Source organism: Oncorhynchus clarkii, chromosome 27 (genome assembly GCF_045791955.1).
Source record: "Oncorhynchus clarkii lewisi isolate Uvic-CL-2024 chromosome 27, UVic_Ocla_1.0, whole genome shotgun sequence".
In the NCBI taxonomy this organism is placed as follows: domain Eukaryota; kingdom Metazoa; phylum Chordata; class Actinopteri; order Salmoniformes; family Salmonidae; genus Oncorhynchus; species Oncorhynchus clarkii.
This window is the reverse complement of record NC_092173.1, coordinates 2320648-2340818: the sequence shown is the minus strand read 5'-3', so window position 1 is coordinate 2340818 and position 20171 is coordinate 2320648. Positions and strand designations below refer to the sequence as shown.

At 41.5% G+C, this 20171-nt stretch overlaps 1 protein-coding gene across 3 annotated transcripts in view; it reads right to left on the bottom strand.

Annotated features, from left to right (window-relative positions):
- Positions 1-20171, bottom strand: part of LOC139386003 (NADPH--cytochrome P450 reductase-like) — a 42307-nt gene that overhangs the window by 7141 nt on the left and 14995 nt on the right. For all 3 annotated transcript variants that reach the window (XM_071131320.1, XM_071131321.1, XM_071131322.1), the window contains 3 exons: positions 13505-13553; positions 924-1052; positions 328-477 (listed from right to left, as the gene is read on the bottom strand). In XM_071131320.1, coding sequence (XP_070987421.1) covers positions 328-477; positions 924-1052; positions 13505-13553 — 328 coding nt within the window. The remainder of the gene's footprint in view (positions 1-327; positions 478-923; positions 1053-13504; positions 13554-20171) is intronic.

The window sequence follows — 20171 nt, the reverse complement described above, 5'->3', positions numbered from 1 at the left end:
CTTAAGTCAGAAGTTAAATACTTCACCCCATTGAGGGCAGGACCGTTGGATCGACCCCGACAACGCCCAACCAGCCAGGATGGCACGCATGTCAGCTATGGCCGAAGCCAGAATTCAACCATACACATCAAGCCTATTTTTGGCATGTTGTCATTACTCATCTCGGTCTCACACTAAAGTTTATCGATGTGAAACACACATTTGAAAGTGAACACTTGGCAAATGTATGTGAATGGAGCCAATATACGTTTTTCTAGGACAAACTCTGTTCCTGATTATGAATGACAGGGAGGAGAAAGAGAGCGAGAGAGACAAAGAGATACTCACGGTGTAGTTGACTCCATTCAGTTCCCCGTCACTCTCCTGCAGCCAGTCATAGAAGTCCTGGGCATTGTCCGTGGGGTCTCCCTCTCCGTACGTGGCCATGCAGAAGATGGCCAGGGAGTTGTCAATCTCAGCCAGACGGGACAGCTCACACTGTGAATTAAAAGATGCCAGGACATTATAGAGATTTGCTATTACACATGCTGTATGCCATTCATGGCACTAGTAGCTTTTCAATTTTCAGAACAGGTCCTTGGCTCAAGAGACTAATACTGATCTGTGCTATAAAGCCTGTGTGAAAAGCAAACAAACCATGACTGAAGCGAATCCTGGACCAGTGTGAGTTGCGGGTCCAAGACCCAGGACCAGAGTACCAGGTTATTGTGATGGTACTTTTTGCCCGTTGTAAACAAGCTAGCTTGCTAACGTCAGGTAGAATGCAAAAAAACGCACCCTAAAAGCGGTTATTATCAGGTCTTGTGAAAATACAATTGTTGTAAAATCCTCAAACGAGCCAGGAAACTGGGTACCGAATTTCAACGCCCTAAAATCGTTCCTTTGAACTATATAATCCCTGATATAGAAATGTCGTTAGTTACCATGTCGTATTCCTCGGGGTCGGCAGCCATACCCTTCATACCGTAGCGCTGCGCGTCTTTGGACAGCCGGTTGGCAAACTCCTCGCCCGTGCCCGTCTGAGAGCCGTAGAATACCACAATGTTCCTACCCTGGAGAGGGAAATAGCAGCAACAGTTGGAATGAGGGCCAAAAACTCCAGGCCATACTTATAACCAAATCCCAACCCACCCTGCTGCCATTCTACTTTTTTCTGTCCAATAACGAGGTAAAATATTGCATTATACAAGTTAGAGCATTGTGTTCTGTGATAGAATAAATACACTAGGAATAGATTCCTAATATTGAGTTGCACCCCCCTTTTGCCCTCAGAACAGACTCAATTCGTCGTAGCATGGACTCTACAAGGTGTTGAAAGCAGGGATTCTGGCCCATGTTGACTTTAATGCTTCCCACAGTTGCGTCAAGTTGGATGGTGGTCCATTCTTGACACATACAGGAAACTGTTGAGCGTGAAAAACCCAGCAGCGTTGCAGTTCTTGACAAACCGGTGCGCCTGGCACTTACTACAATAGCCCGTTCAAAGGCACCAAAAGCTTTTGTCTTGCCCATTCACCCTGTGAATGGCACACATACATAATCCATGTCTCAATAGAGTACCACAGTATGAGTCATAATACCCATAAAAACAGTGGTCAAACAGGGAAATAGTTGTTATTCCAATAGTTATTCCACCATTCATTTCTCTCACTGGAGATATTAGAAACACATAAAATAAGGGTTTAGTGAAGGCTTACTCTGGCGGGACGTTTTGATAACCATTTAAATCTCTATAGGACAAGCTGACTTATCAATATATTAACCTGTATTTACCCCTCAAAAATGAAATGCTAATTAGCTGCTAATGTGGCTATCACAAAGAACTACAAATGCCACGATCTGGACGAGACTGCCGAATCGATTCAAAGGTAAGAATCTCTGGATTAACTATGTTAGCTAAATGTACTATTTGTAGTTGTATTTATTAAGGATCCCCATTAGCTGCAAAATAAGGCAGTTTATACAATTTCAAAAACATTACAATACATTCACAGATTTCACAACACTGTGGGCCCACAGGCCCCTACTCCACCACTACCACATACAGTTGAAGTCTGAAGTTTACATACACTTAGGTTGGAGTCATTAAAACTTGTTTTTCAACCACTCCACAAATGTCTTGTTAACAAACTATAGTTTTGGCAAGTTGGTTAGGACATCTATGTGCATGACACAAGTAATTTTTCCAACAATCGTTTACAGACAGATTATTTCACTTATAATTCATTGTATCACAATTCCAGTGGGTCAGAAGTTTACATACACTAAGTTGACGATGCAGTTAAGCAGCTTGGAAAATTCCAGAAAATTATGTCCTGGCTTTAGAAGCTTCTGATAGGCTAATTGACATCCTTTGAGTCAATTGGAGGTGTACCTGTGGATGTATTTCAAGGCCTACCTTCAAACTCAGTGCCTCTGATTGACATCATGGGAAAATCCAAATAAATCAAGCCAAGACCTCAGAAAACAATTGTAGATGTCCACAAGTCTGGTTCATTCTTGGGAGAAATTTCCAAACGCCTGAAGGATCCAAGTTCATCTGTACAAATAATAGTACACAAGTATAAACACCATGGGACCACGCAGCCGTCATACCGCTCAGGAAGAAGATGCGTTCTGTCTCCTAGAGATGCACGTACTTTGGTGCGAAAAGTGCAAATCAATCCCAGAACAACAGCAAAGGACATTGTGAAGAAGCTGGAGGAAACAGGTACAAAAGTATCTATATCCACAGTAAAATGAGTCCCATATCGACATAACCTGAAAGGCCACTCAGCAAGGAAGAAGCCACTGCTCCAAAACCGCCATAAAAAAAAACAGACTATGATTTGCAACTGAACATGGGGACAAAGATCATACTTTTTGGAGAAATGTCCTCTGCTCTGATGAAACAAAAATATAACTGTTTGGCCATAATGACCATCGTTATGTTTGGGGGAAAAGGGGGAGTTTTGCGAGCCGAAGAACACCATCCCAACCGTGACGCACGGAGGTGGCAGCATCATGTTGTGGGATGCTTTGCTGCAGGACAGACTGGTACACTTCACAAAATAGATGGCATCCTGAGACAGGAAAATTATGTGGATATATTGAAGCAACATCTCAAGACATCAGTCAGGAAGTCAAAGCTTGGTTGCAAATGGGTCTTCCAAATGGACAATGACCCCAAGCATACTTCCAAAGTTGTGGCAAAATGGCTTAAGGACAACAAAGTCAAGGTATTGGAGTGGCCATCACAAAGCCCTGACCTCAATCCCATAGAACATTTGTGGGCAGAACTGAAAAAGCGTGTGCGAGCAAGGAGGCCAACTAACCTGACTCAGTTACACCAGCTCTGTCAGGAGGAATGGGCCAACATTCACCCAACTTATTATTGTGGTAAGGTTGTGGACTATTCTCTACTATTATTCAGACATTTCACATTCTTAAAATGGAGTGGTGATCCTAACTGACCCAAGACAGGGATTTTTACTAAGATTAAATGTCAGGAATTGTGAAAAACTGAGTTTAAATATATTTGGCTACGGTGTATGTAAACTTCCGACTTCAACTGTATTTACAGTACAAAATTCATGTGTACGTGTGTGTATAATGCATATGCTATTGTGTGTGTATGTCTGTTTGTGTTGCTTCACAGTCACCGCTCTTCCATAAGGTGTATTTTTTTTAATAAATTTTTTTACTGCTTGCGTCAGTTACTTGATGTGGATTAGAGTTCCATGTAGTCATGGCTCTATGTAGTACTGTGCACCTCCCATAGTCTGTTCTGGACTTGGAGACTGTGAAGAGACCTCTTGTGGCATGTCTTATGGGGTATGCATGGGTATCTGAGCTGTGCACCAGTAGTTCAAACTAGGGTTGCAAATTTTGGGCAATATTCAGAGGTGGAAACTTTCTGTGGAAATTATCAGGAATATATGGGAATTAAAACTTATTCCGCTAGCGGCACCCCTCGGCAACATTCCGCTGAAAAGGCAGCAGGCAAAATTCAAAAATATTTTTTTCAAAATATGTAACTTTCATACATTAACAAGTGCAATACACCAAATGAAAGAAACTTCTTGTTAATCTACCCATCGTGTCCGATTTCAAAAAGGCTTTACAGTGAAAGCACAACATAACATGTTAGGTCAGAGCCAAGTCACAAAAACACACACAGCCATTTTTCCAGCCAAAGAGGAGTCACAAAAAGCAGAAATATAGATAAAATGAAATCACTAACCTTTGATGATCTTCATCAGATGACACTCATAGGACATCATATTACACAATACATGTATGTTGTGTTCGATAAAGTGCATATTTATATCCAAAAATCTCAGTTTACATTGGCTCATTATGTTCAGTTATGTTTTGCTTCCAAAACATCCAGTGATTTTGCAGAGAGCCACATCAATTTACAGAAATACTCAAAATAAACATTGATAAAAGATACAACTGTTATTCACAGAATTAAAGATATACTTCTCCTTAACAGGAATATATGGGAATTAACAGAAATATATGCAAATTATTATTAATACCATTTAAATGTAGATGTTTTTTGCATTGGATATATTTACCATATCATATGGAGACAGAAACTTAAACATTTTAGCTTATTAATAATTGCAAATGATTAAATCCTTTCAATAGAAAAAATAACAATTTAGTTACGAATTGAACTTTAATTAAATGAGTTGACTCTTCATATGGGATGAATTCATTGAACAACAAAAGAAAGGGAATATTGAATGATCCCCAATGATCCATCACATCTCCCAAAAACATTTTCAACATACGTCTGTAAAATGGAGTCTAGAAATTAAAGTTTGGTTGTCTTCCTCTCAGGCTTCCGTGTCTTCTCCCAGGACCTCCTCAATGTCCACCTCTTGAACATCAGACTCAGGTCTCATCTTCACTGTCATTTTCCAACCTTGTTGAGGATGGCTCGTTGTCAGGCTCAAAAAGCCAGAAATTTGCCCGGATGGCCACCAATTTTTCAACCCTTGTATTGGTCAGCCTGTTGCGTGCTTTGGTGTGTGTGTGTTCTCAAACAGTGACCAGTTGCGCTCTGAGGCGGCTGATGTTGGGATTTGGAGGATGATGGAGGCAACAGTGGAAAGAGCCTCAGATCCACAAAGTCCCTTCCACCAGGTGGCTGATGAAATATGTTGCCACGACTGCCATATTGCATCTCAATCACAAAGCCCTTGCTTGGAAGTGTGCTTCGCCAGACTGCCAAGAACCTTGCCCTCATCCAGGCCAAGGTGTCGAGACACGGTAGTGATGACACCATCAGCCTTGTTGATCTCTGCACCAGACAGTAAGTATGCTCTTGCCAGCATACTTGGGGTCCAACATGTACACTGCGACGTGTATGGGCTTCATGCAGAAGTCTTCATGCTTTTTGATATATTTCAGAACCACAGTTTCCTCTGATTGGGCCAACAGTGGGCAGAGCATTACGGATTTCTTCTCTTACATCTGCAAGCAGAGTCTGAACATCAGACAGGATGGCATTGTCTCCCTCAATCCAAGCAATGGCTACTGCTATAGGTTTCAGTGGTTTCAGCCCGCTCCCCCAAAATACATAATCCAGGAGGATCTTCTTGATGGGGATGTCTGTATCAGCAGATGGTGATATGAACATTTCTTGGAAAGACTCCCCCCCCCCCCCCCCCCAGGAGACTGTCAAACATGATGACAACACCACACCCATGGGTGTTGCTGGGCAGCTTCAATGTGGTGCTCTTATTCTTCTCATTTTGCTTGGTGAGGTATATTGCTGCAATAACTTGATGACCCTTCACATACCTAACCATTTCCACGGCTCTCTTGTAGAGTGTATCCATTATTTTCAGTGCCATGATGTCCTTGAGGAGCAGATTCAATGCCTGAGCAGCACTGCCAATGGGTGTGATGTGAGGGTAGTACTCCTCTACTTTAGACCAAGCAGCCTTCATGTTCCCAGAATTGTCTATCACCAGTACAAATACCTTCTGTGGTTCAAGGTCATTGATGACTGCCTTCAGCTCATCTGCAATGTTGAGTCCAGTGTGTCTGCTGTCCCTTGTGTCTGTGCTCTTGTAGAATACTGGTTGAAGGGTGGAGATGATGTAGTTAATTATTCCTTGCCCACCTACATTCGACCACCCATCAGAGATGATTGCAATACAGTCTGTTTTCTCAATGATTTGCTTGACCTTCACTTGAACTCTGTTGAACCATGTCTGGTTGGAGGGGTGTATTCTGGGTGAAGAACATTCAGAAATCTCTTCCATTACACATTGCCTGTGAGCATCAGAGGTGAACAAGTTGCATACACAGCAAGACATTCATCAGCATTTCTCTCTCGTTCCTCCATTGAGTCAAAAAAACTTCTGATTCCAGGAGGACCATGAGCTGTTGCTATCGATAAGGTATCTGATTCATCATTTTCACCTTGAATAGAAGTAGAGGGACTTTTGTCAGAGGTTCCTTGTTGTGAGCGCTGTGGGAACTTTATGCACTTGGCCAGATGATTCTGCATCTTTGTTGCATTCTTCACATATGATTTGGCACAGTATTTGCAAATGTACACATCTTTTCCTTCCACATTAACTGCAGTGAAATGTCTCCACACATCAATCAGATAGTGCCCGTGGCATTTTCCTGTAAAGATTAGAAAATAATGAGAAAAATATATATATTTATACAATTCCATGTACAGATAAATAGTTTAGCAGTTAGATTAAACAACTCCTTTGTAAGATAAATGTTTTAAAATGAAACTGTTAAGGGATTTTTATGAATAATGACTAAATTATGTATACATTTAACGTAGAACTATAACTAAACAGAATACTATTCTGTCACTGTATGAATGTATGAATCTTATTATAATCATAACACTGAATATAATGGGTGTAGTTTTAGTTCTGAATTAGAACAAGGACTTTCTGTTCCATGTTAGAAACGAATGGCACTACAGTGGGGCAAAAAAGTATTTAGTCAGCCACCAATTGTGCAAGTTCTCCCACTTGTAAAGATGAGAGAGGCCTGTAATTTTCATCATAGGTACACTTCAACTATGACAGACAAAAATGAGAAAAAAAATCCAGAAAATCACATTATAGGATTGTTAATGAATTTATTTGCAAATTATGGTGGAAAATAAGTATTTGGTCACCTACAAACAAGCAAGATTTCTGGCTCTCACAGACCTGTAACTTCTTCTTTAAGAGGCTCCTCTGTCCTCCACTCGTTACCTGTATTAATGGCACCTGTTTGAACTTGTTATCAGTATAAAAGACACCTGTCCACAACCTCAAACAGTCACACTCCAAACTCCACTATGGCCAAGACCAAAGAGCTGTCAAAGGACAACAGAAACAAAATTGTAGACCTGCACCAGGCTGGGATGACTGAATCTGCAATAGGTAAGCAGCTTGGTTTGAAGAAATCAACTGTGGGAGCAATTATTAGGAAATGGAAGACATACAAGACCACTGATAATCTCCCTCGATCTGGGGCTCCATGCAAGATCTCACCCCGTGGGGTCAAAATGATCACAAGAACGGTGAGCAAAAATCCCAGAACCACACGGGGGGACCTAGTGAATGACCTGCAGAGAGCTGGGACCAAAGTAACAAAGCCTACCATCAGCAACACACTACGCCGCCAGGGACTCAAATCCTGCAGTGCCAGACGTGTCCCCCTGCTTAAGCCAGTACATGTCCAGGCCCGTCTGAAGTTTGCTAGAGAGCATTTGGATGATCCAGAAGAAGATTGGGAGAATGTCATATGGTCAGATGAAACCAAAATATAACTTTTTGGTAAAAACTCAACTCGTCGTGTTTGGAGGACAAAGAATGCTGAGTTGCATCCAAAGAACACCATACCTACTGTGAAGCATGGGGGTGGAAACATCATGCTTTGGGGCTGTTTTTCTGCAAAGGGACCAGGACCGTGTAAAGGAAAGAATGAATGGGGCCATGTATCGTGAGATTTTGAGTGAAAACCTCCTATCGGCAAGGGCATTGAAGATGAAACGTGGCTGGGTCTTTCAGCATGACAATGATCCCAAACACACCGCCCGGGCAACAAAGGAGTGGCTTCGTAAGAAGCATTTCAAGGTCCTGAAAGTGGCCTAGCCAGTCTCCAGATCTCAACCCCATAGAAAATCTTTGGAGGGAGTTGAAAGTCCGTGTTGCCCAGCAACAGCCCCAAAACATCACTGCTCTAGAGGAGATCTGCATGGAGGAATGGGCCAAAATACCAGCAACAGTGTGTGAAAACCTTGTGAAGAAAACGTTTGACCTCTGTCATTGCCAACAAAGGGTATATAACAAAGTATTGAGATAAACTTTTGTTATTGACCAAATATTTATTTTCCACCATAATTTGCAAATAAATCCTACAATGTGATTTTCTGGATTTTTTTTCTCATTTTGTCTGTCATAGTTGAAGTGTACATATGATGAAAATTACAGGCCTCTCTCATCTTTTTCAGTGGGAGAACTTGCACAATTGGTGGCTGACTAAATACTTTTTTCCCCACTGTATCGTCAGACCGGCTGGAATATTGTGTTCCTTACAGGACATTCTGTCCCCACCCAGGGAGGGGAGAGACCTTGGGATTGTAGTAGGTTGTTTAACAGGTGGCAGACAATGTGAGAAGGCTTGTGAACTACACTGCTCAAAAAAATAAAGGGAACACTTAAACAACACAATGTAGCTCCAAGTCAATCACACTTCTGTGAAATCAAACTGTCCATTTAGGAAGCAACACTGATTGACAATACATTTCACATGCTGTTGTACAAATGGAATAGACAACAGGTGGAATTGTAGGCAATTAGCAAGACACCCCCAATATAGGAGTGGTTCTGCAGGTGGTGACCACAGACCACTTCTCAGTTCCTATGCTTCCTGGCTGATGTTTTGGTCACTTTTGAATGCTGGCGGTGCTTTCACTCTAGTGGTAGCATGAGACGGAGTCAACAACCCACATAAGTGACTCAGGTAGTGCAGCTCATCCAGGATGGCAAATCAATGCGAGCTGTGGCAAGAAGGTTTGCTGTGTCTGTCAGCGTAGTGTCCAGAGCATGGAGGCGCTACCAGGAGACAGGCCAGTACATCAGGAGACGTGGAGGAGGCCGTAGGAGGGCAACAACCCAGCAGCAGGACCGCTACCTCCGCCTTTGTGCAAGGAGGAGCAGGAGGAGCACTGCCAGAGCCCTGCAAAATGACCTCCAGCAGGCCACAAATGTGCATGTGTCTGCTCAAACGGTCAGAAACAGACTCCATGGGGGTGGTATGAGGGCCCGACGTCCACAGGTGGGGGTTGTGCTTACAGCCCAACACCGTGCAGGATGTTTGGCATTTGCCAGAGAACACCAAGATTCGCCACTGGTGCCCTGTGCTCTTCACAGATGAAAGCAGGTTCACACTGAGCACATGTGACAGACATGACAGAATCTGGAGACGCCGTGGAGAACGTTCTGCTGCCTGCAACATCCTCCAGCATGACCGGTTTGGCGGTGGGTCAGTCATGGTGTGGGGTGGCATTTCTTTGGGGGGGCCGCACAGCCCTCCATGTGCTCGCCAGAGGTAGCCTGACTGCCATTAGGTACCGAGATGAGATTCTCAGACCCCTTGTGAGACCATATGCTGGTGCGGATGGCCCTGGGTTCCTCCTAATGCAAGACAATGCTAGACCTCATGTGACTGGAGTGTGTCAGCAGTTCCTGCAAGAGGAAGGCATTGATGCTATGGACTGGCCCGCCCGTTCCCCAGACCTGAATCCAATTGAGCACATCTGGGACATCATGTCTCGCTCCATCCACCAACGCCACATTGCACCACAGACTGTCCAGGAGTTGGCGGATGCTTAAGTCCAGGTCTGGGAGGAGATCCCTCAGGAGACCATCCGCCACCTCATCAGGAGCATTGTAGGGAGCATTGTAGGGCGTTGTAGGGAGGTCATACAGGCACGTGGAGACCACACACACTACTGACCCTGATATAGCAGACTGAGTAGTTTAATTGAATTGGTTAATGAACACGAGAACTAAATTCTCCTGACAGAAACATATATGGAAACAAGTGAATTTAACACTCCTCAGTTAGCAGGCTCAAGCAAGCTAAAACCCACATGGTAGCAAAAACGAACTAGCAGAAATTGTTAACAAGTTAGACATTTTTTAAACACACTTTGCGGTAGGCTACTATTTACTAGTCAACAAAAAATAATATATGTCAAAGAAAATATATTCACCCCACCCAGTATTGTAATCAAAACTCACCAGAAAGCATGTAGTCCTTGGCTCAGACAGTGTAGTAGTGTGGGCTCAATAGCATCTCATTAGTGTGCAAGATCTTGAGAATCAGCTGTACATGTGATGGAAGAGTGCACTGCATATGTGATGGAAGAATGCACTGTGCATGGCGAGGGTTGCAATTCCATTGAATTGGGGATAGTTTAACCTAAATCTGCCACAAGACCTAGAATAGCCTTGTGTGTATCCCACAAAAAAGGTTCACTGTTATAAGCTGATGAATTTAAGCAAAATTCCCAAAATTCCAGATCTTAACGTCCCATGGAAAATTTCCGGGAAAGTTTACGACCCTTTGCAACCCTAATTCAAAACAGACAGTTCTGTGCATTGAACATGTCAATACCTCTCATAAATACATGTAGTGATGAAGTCAATCTCGCCTCCACTTTGAACCATGCATATAATTAATGTTAGCTCCCTGTGTAAATCCAAGGGCCAGCTGTGCTGCTCTGTTCTGAGCCAATTGCAATTTTCCTAAGTCCCTTTTTGAGGCACCTGACCACATGACGGAACAGTAGTCCAGGTGCGACAAAACTTGGGCCTGTAGTACCTGCCTTGTTGATAGTGCTGTTAAGAAGGTAGAGCAGCACTTTATTATGGACATACTCCCCATCTTAGTTGCATCAATATGTTTTGACCATGACAGTTTACAATCCAGTGTTACTTCAAGCAGTTTAGTCACCTCAACTTGCTCAATTTCCACATAATTTATTACAAGATTTAGTTGAGGTTTAGGGTTTAGTGAATGATTAGTCCCATATACAATGCGTTTAGTTTTAGAAATATGTAGGGCTAACTTATTCCTTGCCACCCACTCTGAAACTAACTGCAGCTCTTTGTTGAGTGTTGCAGTTATTTCAGTCGTTGTAGTAGCTGACGTATAGTGTTGAGTCATTCGTATATATAGACACACACTTTACTCAAAGCCAGTAACATGTCATTAGTAAAGATTGAAAAAAGTAATGGGCCTAGACAGCTGCCTTGGGGAATTCCTGATTCTACCTGGATTAGGCTGGATAGGCTTCCATTAAAGAACGCGTTCTGTTAGACAGGTAACTCTTTATCCACAATATAGCAGGGGGTGTAAAGCCATAACACTTACGTTTTTCCAGCAGCAGACTATGATCGATAATGTCAAAAGCCACACTGAAGTCTAACAAAACAGCCCTCTCAATCTTTTTATTATCAATTTCTCTCAACCAATCATCAGCCATTTGTGTAAGTGTTGTGCTTGTTGAATGTCCTTCCCTATAAGCATGCTGAAAGTTTGTTGTCAATTTGTTTACTGTAAAATAGCATTGTATCTGGTCAAACACTATTTTTTTCCCAAAAGTTTACTAAGGGTTGGTAAAAGGCTGATTGGTTGGCTATTTGAGCCAGTAAAGGGGGCTTTGCTATTCTTAGGTAGCGGGAATTACTTTTGCTTCACTCCAAGCCTGGGGGCACACACTTTCTAGTAAGCTTAGATTGAAGTAATGGCAGATAGGAGTGGCAATATCGTCCGCTATTATCCCCAGTAATTTTCCATCCAAGTTGTCAGACCCCGGTGGCTTGTCATTGTTGATAGACAATAATTTGTTCACCTCTTCCACACTCACTTTACGGAATTCAAAATTACAATGCTTGTCTTTCATAATTTGGTCAGATATACTTGGATATGTAGTGTCAGCGTTTGTTGCTGGTATGTTATGCCTAAATTTGCTAATCTTGCCAATGAAAAACAATTAAAGTAGTTATCAGTTGGTTTTGTGATGAATTATCCATCTGGTTTAATGAATGAATGAGCGGAGTTTGCCTTTTTTCCCAAAATGTAATTCAAGGTGCACCAAAGCTTTTTCCTAATCATTCTTTATGTAATGTCTTAGTTTCATAGTGTAGTTTCTTCTTTTTATTCAGTTTAGTCACATGATTTCTCAATTTGCAATACGTTTGCCAATCAGGTGTGCAGCCAGACTTCATTTGCCACTCCCTTTGCCTCATCTCTCTCAACCATACAATTTTTCAATTCCTCATCAATCTACAGGGATCAAACCATTTTTACAGTCATTTTCTTAAATGGGTGCATGCTTATTAGTGACTGGAATAAGCAATTGTGTCAAGTGCAGTGTCTGTTTGCGCCTCATTACACACCGCAGACCAACAAACATTCTTTACATCAACAGCATCATACACTACATTAGGCCCAGCCTTTAGAACTTTGGTGTTCCTAGATATGGCTACTATATTGTGATCAATATATCCGATGGATCTGGATACTGCTTTCAAGCAAATTTCTGCAGCATTAGCAAAGATGTGATGAATACATGCTGGTGATTTCCTTCCTGTGCAGGAATTTGATGCTAATTAGCATTTTCGAACCTGAGAGAAAATTGAACCGAATATATTGATAAAAATCACCTTGTCCGAGAGAGATGTACATGGTTATCAAAACGTCACGCCAGGGTGAGCCTACATGAAGCACAACCTTTATTTTAAGTGTTTCTAAAATCCCCTATTGGTATTATGGCTATTTTCGCACCTCCAGTGTTGGGCTCTATGGTCTCAAGGCTTAGAAATCCTTATTTAACCTGTCTCCTCCCCTTCCTCTACAATGATTGAAGTGGATTTAATAAGTGACAGCAATAAGGGATCATAGCTTTCCATGTCATGGAAAGAGCAGGTCTTCTTTATGATTTGTATACTCAGTGTATGTCACCATTCATGGTTCCCATGATAAATCATTAGACAGTGAGCAACAGAGACAAGACGAAATGATGGCGTAAAATACCATCATTATTTTATTTATTTCATCTTCTGATATCTGGGGACTTTGCAGCCAAATCACACTTGCTTACTCAAGCCTATATCAATTTCCCAAGATCAGCTAGTAACGTTACTGCGCAGACTTAGGTTCAAATGCAATTTGAAATCTTTCAAATACATTTAGCGTTGGCTCTTTTCTGCCTGGATTGCCAGATGGCCACGGTTTTCACCTTTTCGACAATTCTATTGACTATTGTACCAGAAAAGCTCAATCCAGCCCAGAACATATTTCAAATGATTTCAAATAGCATTTGAACCCAGGTCTGGACTGAGGAGTCCGGAGGATCCACTGCAATCCGTCAAGCTGTCCTCTAGCTAAGAACCATTATGTAAAGCCAGTCTAGTAGCTTGACCATTGTCCTTCCCACCCCCAATATACCGGAAAATAGAAAAACACTAACTGTTTTCTTCATCTTCTCAATAAAACTAGTCTCTCGAGTAGAAGGTGCTCTGAAAGAAAAAGAAGACAAATGTTATGTACTTTCAAAGTCTATTGAGAAAATCATACACTGAAAAATCATTCTTTCACCACTATGTGCTGGGACATTAAACACTGCAAATCAATGATGCTTTTCACAAACAAGAAAAGCACATGCCTGGTACAGGGACGATCACTTTTCACACTAATAGTTTCACATGATGAACATTAATAGGAATGTTACAAGCATGTCATTGGAGGACCTTCACACTTTCCTATAGCCTGGTTGCCAGATCGGTTTGTGTTTCAGCCAACATTGCTTGGCATGACAGTGAACACCACAACAGAGGAGTTGGCTAAAAGAATGCCAGGCTATCTTGTTTAAGTACCTATTCTCACTACGAGAGACTGCCAAGAGAGTGAGAAAATAACCTCGGCTAGACCTTTTACTGCAATGTAAACTTGTTAACTTCCGGAGGCAGCGCATGCTTCCGGAGGCAGCGCATGTCACTGGCCCGATTGTCTGATCTTCATGTCTTAAAGTAATGATGGAATGTCGTTCCTCTTTGCTTATTTCAGCTGTTCTTGCCATAATATGGATGGTCCACAAATTAACAAGGAACACCTGTTAATTGAAATGCATTCCAGGTGACTAACTCATGAAGCTGGTTGAGAGAATGTCAAGTGTGCAAAGCTCTCAAGACAAAGGGTGGCTACTTCGAAGAATCTCAAATATATTTTGATTTAACACTTGTTTACAACATGATTCCATGTGTTATTTCATAGTTTGTCATCACTATTATTCTACAATGTAGAAAATAGTACAAATATAGAAAAACCCTGGAATGAGTAGGTGCGTCCAAACTTCTGACTGGTACTGTATTTCAAAAAGTGAGGCTATCACATTTTGTACCATATGCCACAGTCTAAAGAGAGACTGTACTTCCTGATTTGGCCTTGTTTTAGATTTGGTCATTAAGAAATGCAAGTGGCCATGACTGATTTCAAACCTGAGTTGGTTTCGTGTGTGTGTTCGCAGGTGGGACACCTCAGCTGGTGTGCGACTGTGACAAAATTGGTTTGACTTTGGATAGCCTCTCTCTTTGGATAGCTAGTTAGGAACCATCAAATTACACAATGTAAATGAGACAATATGTTCATGTTGCACACCATTTAGTTGTCATTAAACGCTTTCAACATTTGTATATACATGTTTACTATATTAGTTACAATGTTTTAAAGTCATTGAAATTTGGAGCCATTGGAATTTTAACATTGTCCCATAGGGATATCCAAAGTCAACCCACATTTACCACAGGCATTCTGATCGGGGTGTGCAGCTGCACTTGTCGTGGAGAATTGCCTCAGAAATATAATACTCTTACAAGAACTTGTGAATTCAATATACACTTTAATACAAAGTAGCAAAACTGAGCACTTCCATGGAAGGACCCTATCACAAACATAACAGGGCCGAGCCCCTCCATGGAAAGAGACTAAATTCTCATATTACAGAGTCATGCCTTTATAGGATTTCAGTCTTTGCATAACGTATAGAGTCCCCTCCCTCTATATGAAAATTGCTTCCCTTGACCTTTCTCCATTATTTTCTTTTAATCTCAGAGTTTGCTCGTTCACGCCCACATCTGCTTTTGGTTAGGTTATAATGATGGTAGAACCCTTTTCACTTTCTAAAAATAATGTATGCATTGCATGCTTATGTTTTACGTGTTAGTCATCAGTTATCTTGCTTTCATCCTTCTTCCTGTATCCTTCTGACATAGTACGTCCAGCTGTCATAAATGTACGTATGGTCTTGGTTCTTGTACTCTTTCAAAAATAGAGTATAGCCTGGGTGTCATATGGCCTGGCAACTAGACCTATTTAATGCTCAGCTCTCCTTAATGGTTCGCTCCAACACACTCTGAATTGATGATTACTTCTGTGCTGCCAAATGTGGGCAGGATGGAAACAAACCCAACCGTCATTTGTTGTGATGCAGTCACGACCATAAGTCTCACAAAATTCAGTTTTGGACGAGACCAATTTTATCCTATTTACAATTTGTAGTCAAATTTGACAGTAGAATAAATGTTTGACTTATATCAAATCAAAAATTGTATTGGTTACATACACATAGATGTTATTGCGGTTGTAGCGAAATGCTGGGTGTTCCTAGCTCCAACAGTGCAGTAGTACCTAACAATTCACAACAATAGACACAAATCTAAAAGTAAAAGAATGGAATTAATATATAAATATTAGATTGAGCAATGTCGGAGTGGCATTTACTAAATTACAGTAGAATAGAATACAGTATATACATATGAGATGAGTAAAGCAGTATGTAAACATTATTAAAGTGACTAGTGTTCCATTATTAAAGTGGCCAGTGATTCCAAGTCTATGTATATAGGGCAGCAGCCTCTAAGATCAGCGTTGAGTAACCGACGGAAGCCGGCTAGTGATGGCTATTTAACAGTCTGATAGCCGGCCTTGAGATAGCTGTTTTTCATTCTCTCAGTCCCAGCTTGGATGCACCTGTACTGACCTTGCCTTCTGGACGATAGCGGGGTGAACAGGCCGTGGCTAGGGCGGTTTATGTCCTTGATCTTTTTGGCCTTCCTGTGACAACGGGTGCTGTAGCTGTACTCAATGACACATAGGCTGGGGTTCTACTTAGCTAACATATGTTCATGTTTTAAGACGGTCATAGCAAGGTTCATTTAGCCATTTGATTTGGAGTTTTAGGCACTTAAGGTATATAAAATAAATTACAATTATTTGATGAAACATTGAATTTGGCCTTATTGCTTAGTCCATAGAAATGTATCGAACAACAGCTCTATAAATGAATAAAGACAGTTGGTCTGAAGTGCCTGTCCTATATCTGATAAGAGAAAAAAAAATGTTTTTATGCATTTAACACCTTATTTAAGGCACTGAACTATCTTCATATATTCACTTCCATAATTTTTCTTACTGCTAACCGGCTACCTTCAGCCTAGTTTTGTGAGGCTTGTGGGCGTCCTAGAGCAAACTGACAGAAGTTGGCAGATCGGATGTACCAACTTCATACAAGTATCGTGATGCTTGTGGGGGTCGTAGAGCAAAACGGAAAACATCATCATACTTGTGAGTCTCACATCTTTGCATAGAGGGCTCAAAATATACTGACCAAAAATAAACGCAACATGCAACAACTAGCGATTTTACTGCGTCACAGTTCATATAAGGAAATCAGTCAATTCATTAGGCTAAGCATTTCACATGACTGAGCAGGGGTGTAGCCATGGGTGAGCCTGGAAACACATAAGCTCACCCATTGGGGAGCCAGTCCCAGCCAATCAGAATTAGTTTTCCCCCACATAAAGACTGTATTACAGTCAGTTTCATCAGCTGTCCAGGTGGCTGGTGTCAGACAATCCTGCAGGTGAAGAAGCTGGATGTGGAGGTCCTTGGTTGGCGTGGTTACACATGGTCTGCGGTTGTGAGGCCGGTTGGACGTACTGCCAAATTCTCTAAAAAGAAGTTGGAGGCGGCTTATTGTAGAGAAATTAACATTAAATTATCTGGCAACAGCTCTGGTGGACATTCCTGCAGTTAGCATGCCAATTGCACGCTCTCTCAAAACTTGAGACATCTGTGGCATTCTGACAAAGGATAAAATGCTCACCAACAGGGATATAAACAAATTTGTGCACAACATTTGAGAAATGTTTTCTGGGATCATTTCTTTCAGCTTATGAAACATGGTACAAGCAGTTTATGTGTACCGTTTATATTTTTGTTTAGTATAATAAACATAAGAGCCCAGCAAAATGGATGAGTGTGACGGTATAGCAGGAACAACAGCACCTAGTGGTCAAAACCGGGTACTTTCACACTACTTTATGGTAAATGATGCAAGGGACTTCAACTACTAATTTCTCTATGGGGAAAAAACTTCCAGATTCACAGGGAATACATTACATAGTATAGAAAAGCAATATTCCAAGCCACAGCTTCATAGTAATTGTCCAAAAGACAATTTATACTTTATACTGGTTGTTGGGGTGGGATTTGCATGGGGTGTGGGGGGTATGGTCTGTGGGTGGCTTTTGTCCAACAAAATGTGGACTCCTCCCATCTTACACATTGGTAGGAAAAAGTTTACCCAACATCTGATTTGGAACACTATATTTATTTAATAAATATAAATTAACATTTGGATGCAATCAATTAGCTGAATTTCTCAGATCAAATTATATTGAAACAAAATAATGATTCATGACTTGGTAACAGGAAATACATTTATTTCCATGACATACTTCAAAAGTAATGTTAGACTGAAGTATACAATCAACTTTTATAAAGTTACTTATCATGCAACATCAATTGAAAATCTTTTGGATATCAGAGCAACCTCGAGGGAATCTTATTTGAGTCAGAAAAGGATGTTCATAGAGGGAAGATGTACAAAACCTTTTCAGAGAGCATATCCAACTGGCAAATCTCAATCTTAACCAAGACTTAAAAATAACTGATCTTGGCAAAAGATGGAGGGAAAGAGCATAACTAACGGAATTACAGTTCACGAAAACGTATGCTCAATCCAGTATAAACTAACCTATTATACAAGTGACAAAATGTACAAATTCTACAGCACAACAGCAGAGTCATGTCTTCAGTGTAAAATTAATAATTACTCAATAATTAATGCTTTCTGGGAATGCTGCAAAGTCCAGAAATTGTGGGCGGAAATAGAAAGATGGCTGCCAGAAGTATTACAAATGTAAACGTACTTTTAATCCATCTGTCTGCATATTTCAAGACATGGCAACCCGATGGGTTGGACAATTCTCTTCTAATCACTCATCTTGAAAAAACTAAATCAATCAATCCGCCATCATTAACACACAGGAAAATTCTAATTATTTATTATTTAAATATTGAAAGTGCGTGGGCTATGGAGAGAAACAAAATGGTGCAGTATCAGGCCATGTCGCGATGCAGGCGCTGTAGATGTGGGTGTGTGTTAGTGGGTCTGGCAGGTTTCAGCAAGATAAATCTAAGACTTTATTAATACTTTTTAATGCCACTTGGAATGCAATTTCAGACCAATTCTACAACAAAAGACCTCTGCAAAAAGTACTGAAGGACACCAATTACTTAAGTTTAGGGACATTGTTCAAATGTGTTCATTAACAAGGAAACAGTTAAAGTACAGCGTTGACATTGTAACCAACAGCGCAATGTTAGATGCATATAAAAAATAAAACAATTGCTGATGCCAATCCACTACCTACCAGACCTGGGACAACTAACTTCAACTACGCTCAAAATGAAGGGAAGAAACAACTTGCTCTCCTCTCTCTGTCAAATTGTACTACACCGGCTCCAACGCTCGTCAGATGAGGCAGGGCTTGCCAACTATTACAGACTACAAAGGTAAGCACATCCGAGAGCTGCCCAGTGACAAGCCTACCAGATGAGCTAAATTACTCTGTTCGCTTCGAGGCAAGTAACACTGAAACATGCATGACAGCAGCAGTTGTTCCGAACGACTGTGTGATCACACTCTCCGCAGCCGATGCGAGTAAGACCTTTAAACAGGTCAACATTCACAAGGTCGCAGGGCCAGACAGATTACCAGGATGAGTACTCCAAGCATGCGCTGACCAACTGGCAAGTGTCTTCACTGACATTTTGAACCTCAACACAATTATCCCAGAAACCAATTTGCATACCGCCCCAACGGATCCAATCTCTACTGTACTCCACACTGCCATTTCACATAAGGACAAAACAAACACCTATGTGAGAAGGCTATTCACTGACTACAGCTCAGAGTTCAACACCATAGTGCCTTCAAAGCTCATTACTAAGCTAAGGACCCTGACACTAAACACCTCCCTCTGCAACTGGATCCTGGACTTCCTGATGGGTCGCCCCCAGGTGGTAAGGGTAGGTAACAACATACTCGCTACGCTGATCCTTAGCACACATCCGACGGGCCCCGTGTTCAGTCCCCTCCTGTACTCCCTGTTCACTCATTAAGTTTGCCGATGACACAACGGTGTCTGATCACCAACAACGACGAGACAGAATATAGGGAGGTCAGAGACCTGGCCGTGTGGTGCCAGGACAACAACCTCTCCCTCGATGTGATCGGGATTAAGGAGATGATTGTGGACCCATTCTCATCGACGGGGCTGTAGTGGAGCAGGTTGAGAGCTTCAAGTTCCTTGGTGTCCAGATCACCAACAAACTAATATGGTCCAAGACAGTCGTGAAGAGGGCACGACAAAACCTATTCCCCCTTAGGAGACTGAAAAGATTTGGCATGGGTCCTCAGATCCTCAAAAGGTTCTATAGCTGTACCATCGAGAGCAACTGTTGCATATATATTTGCATATATATATATGCAACGCGTGAGTTCCAAATTTGGGGAAGATCATTTTCACCATAAAAATGCACCTTTATAATAAAAGCATTACATGTATAATTGCATTTGCAGTCACTTTTGATAATGGTGTTTTCTGCTAATGGAACATTTGCGCTTATAGCCTACTACCATGTGTGCATTGCTGGGCTTATAATGTGAAGAAATAGCCTAATAGATTATCAACATTTTAAGCTAAATGTTCTGATCTGTTGCGTTAGTCACA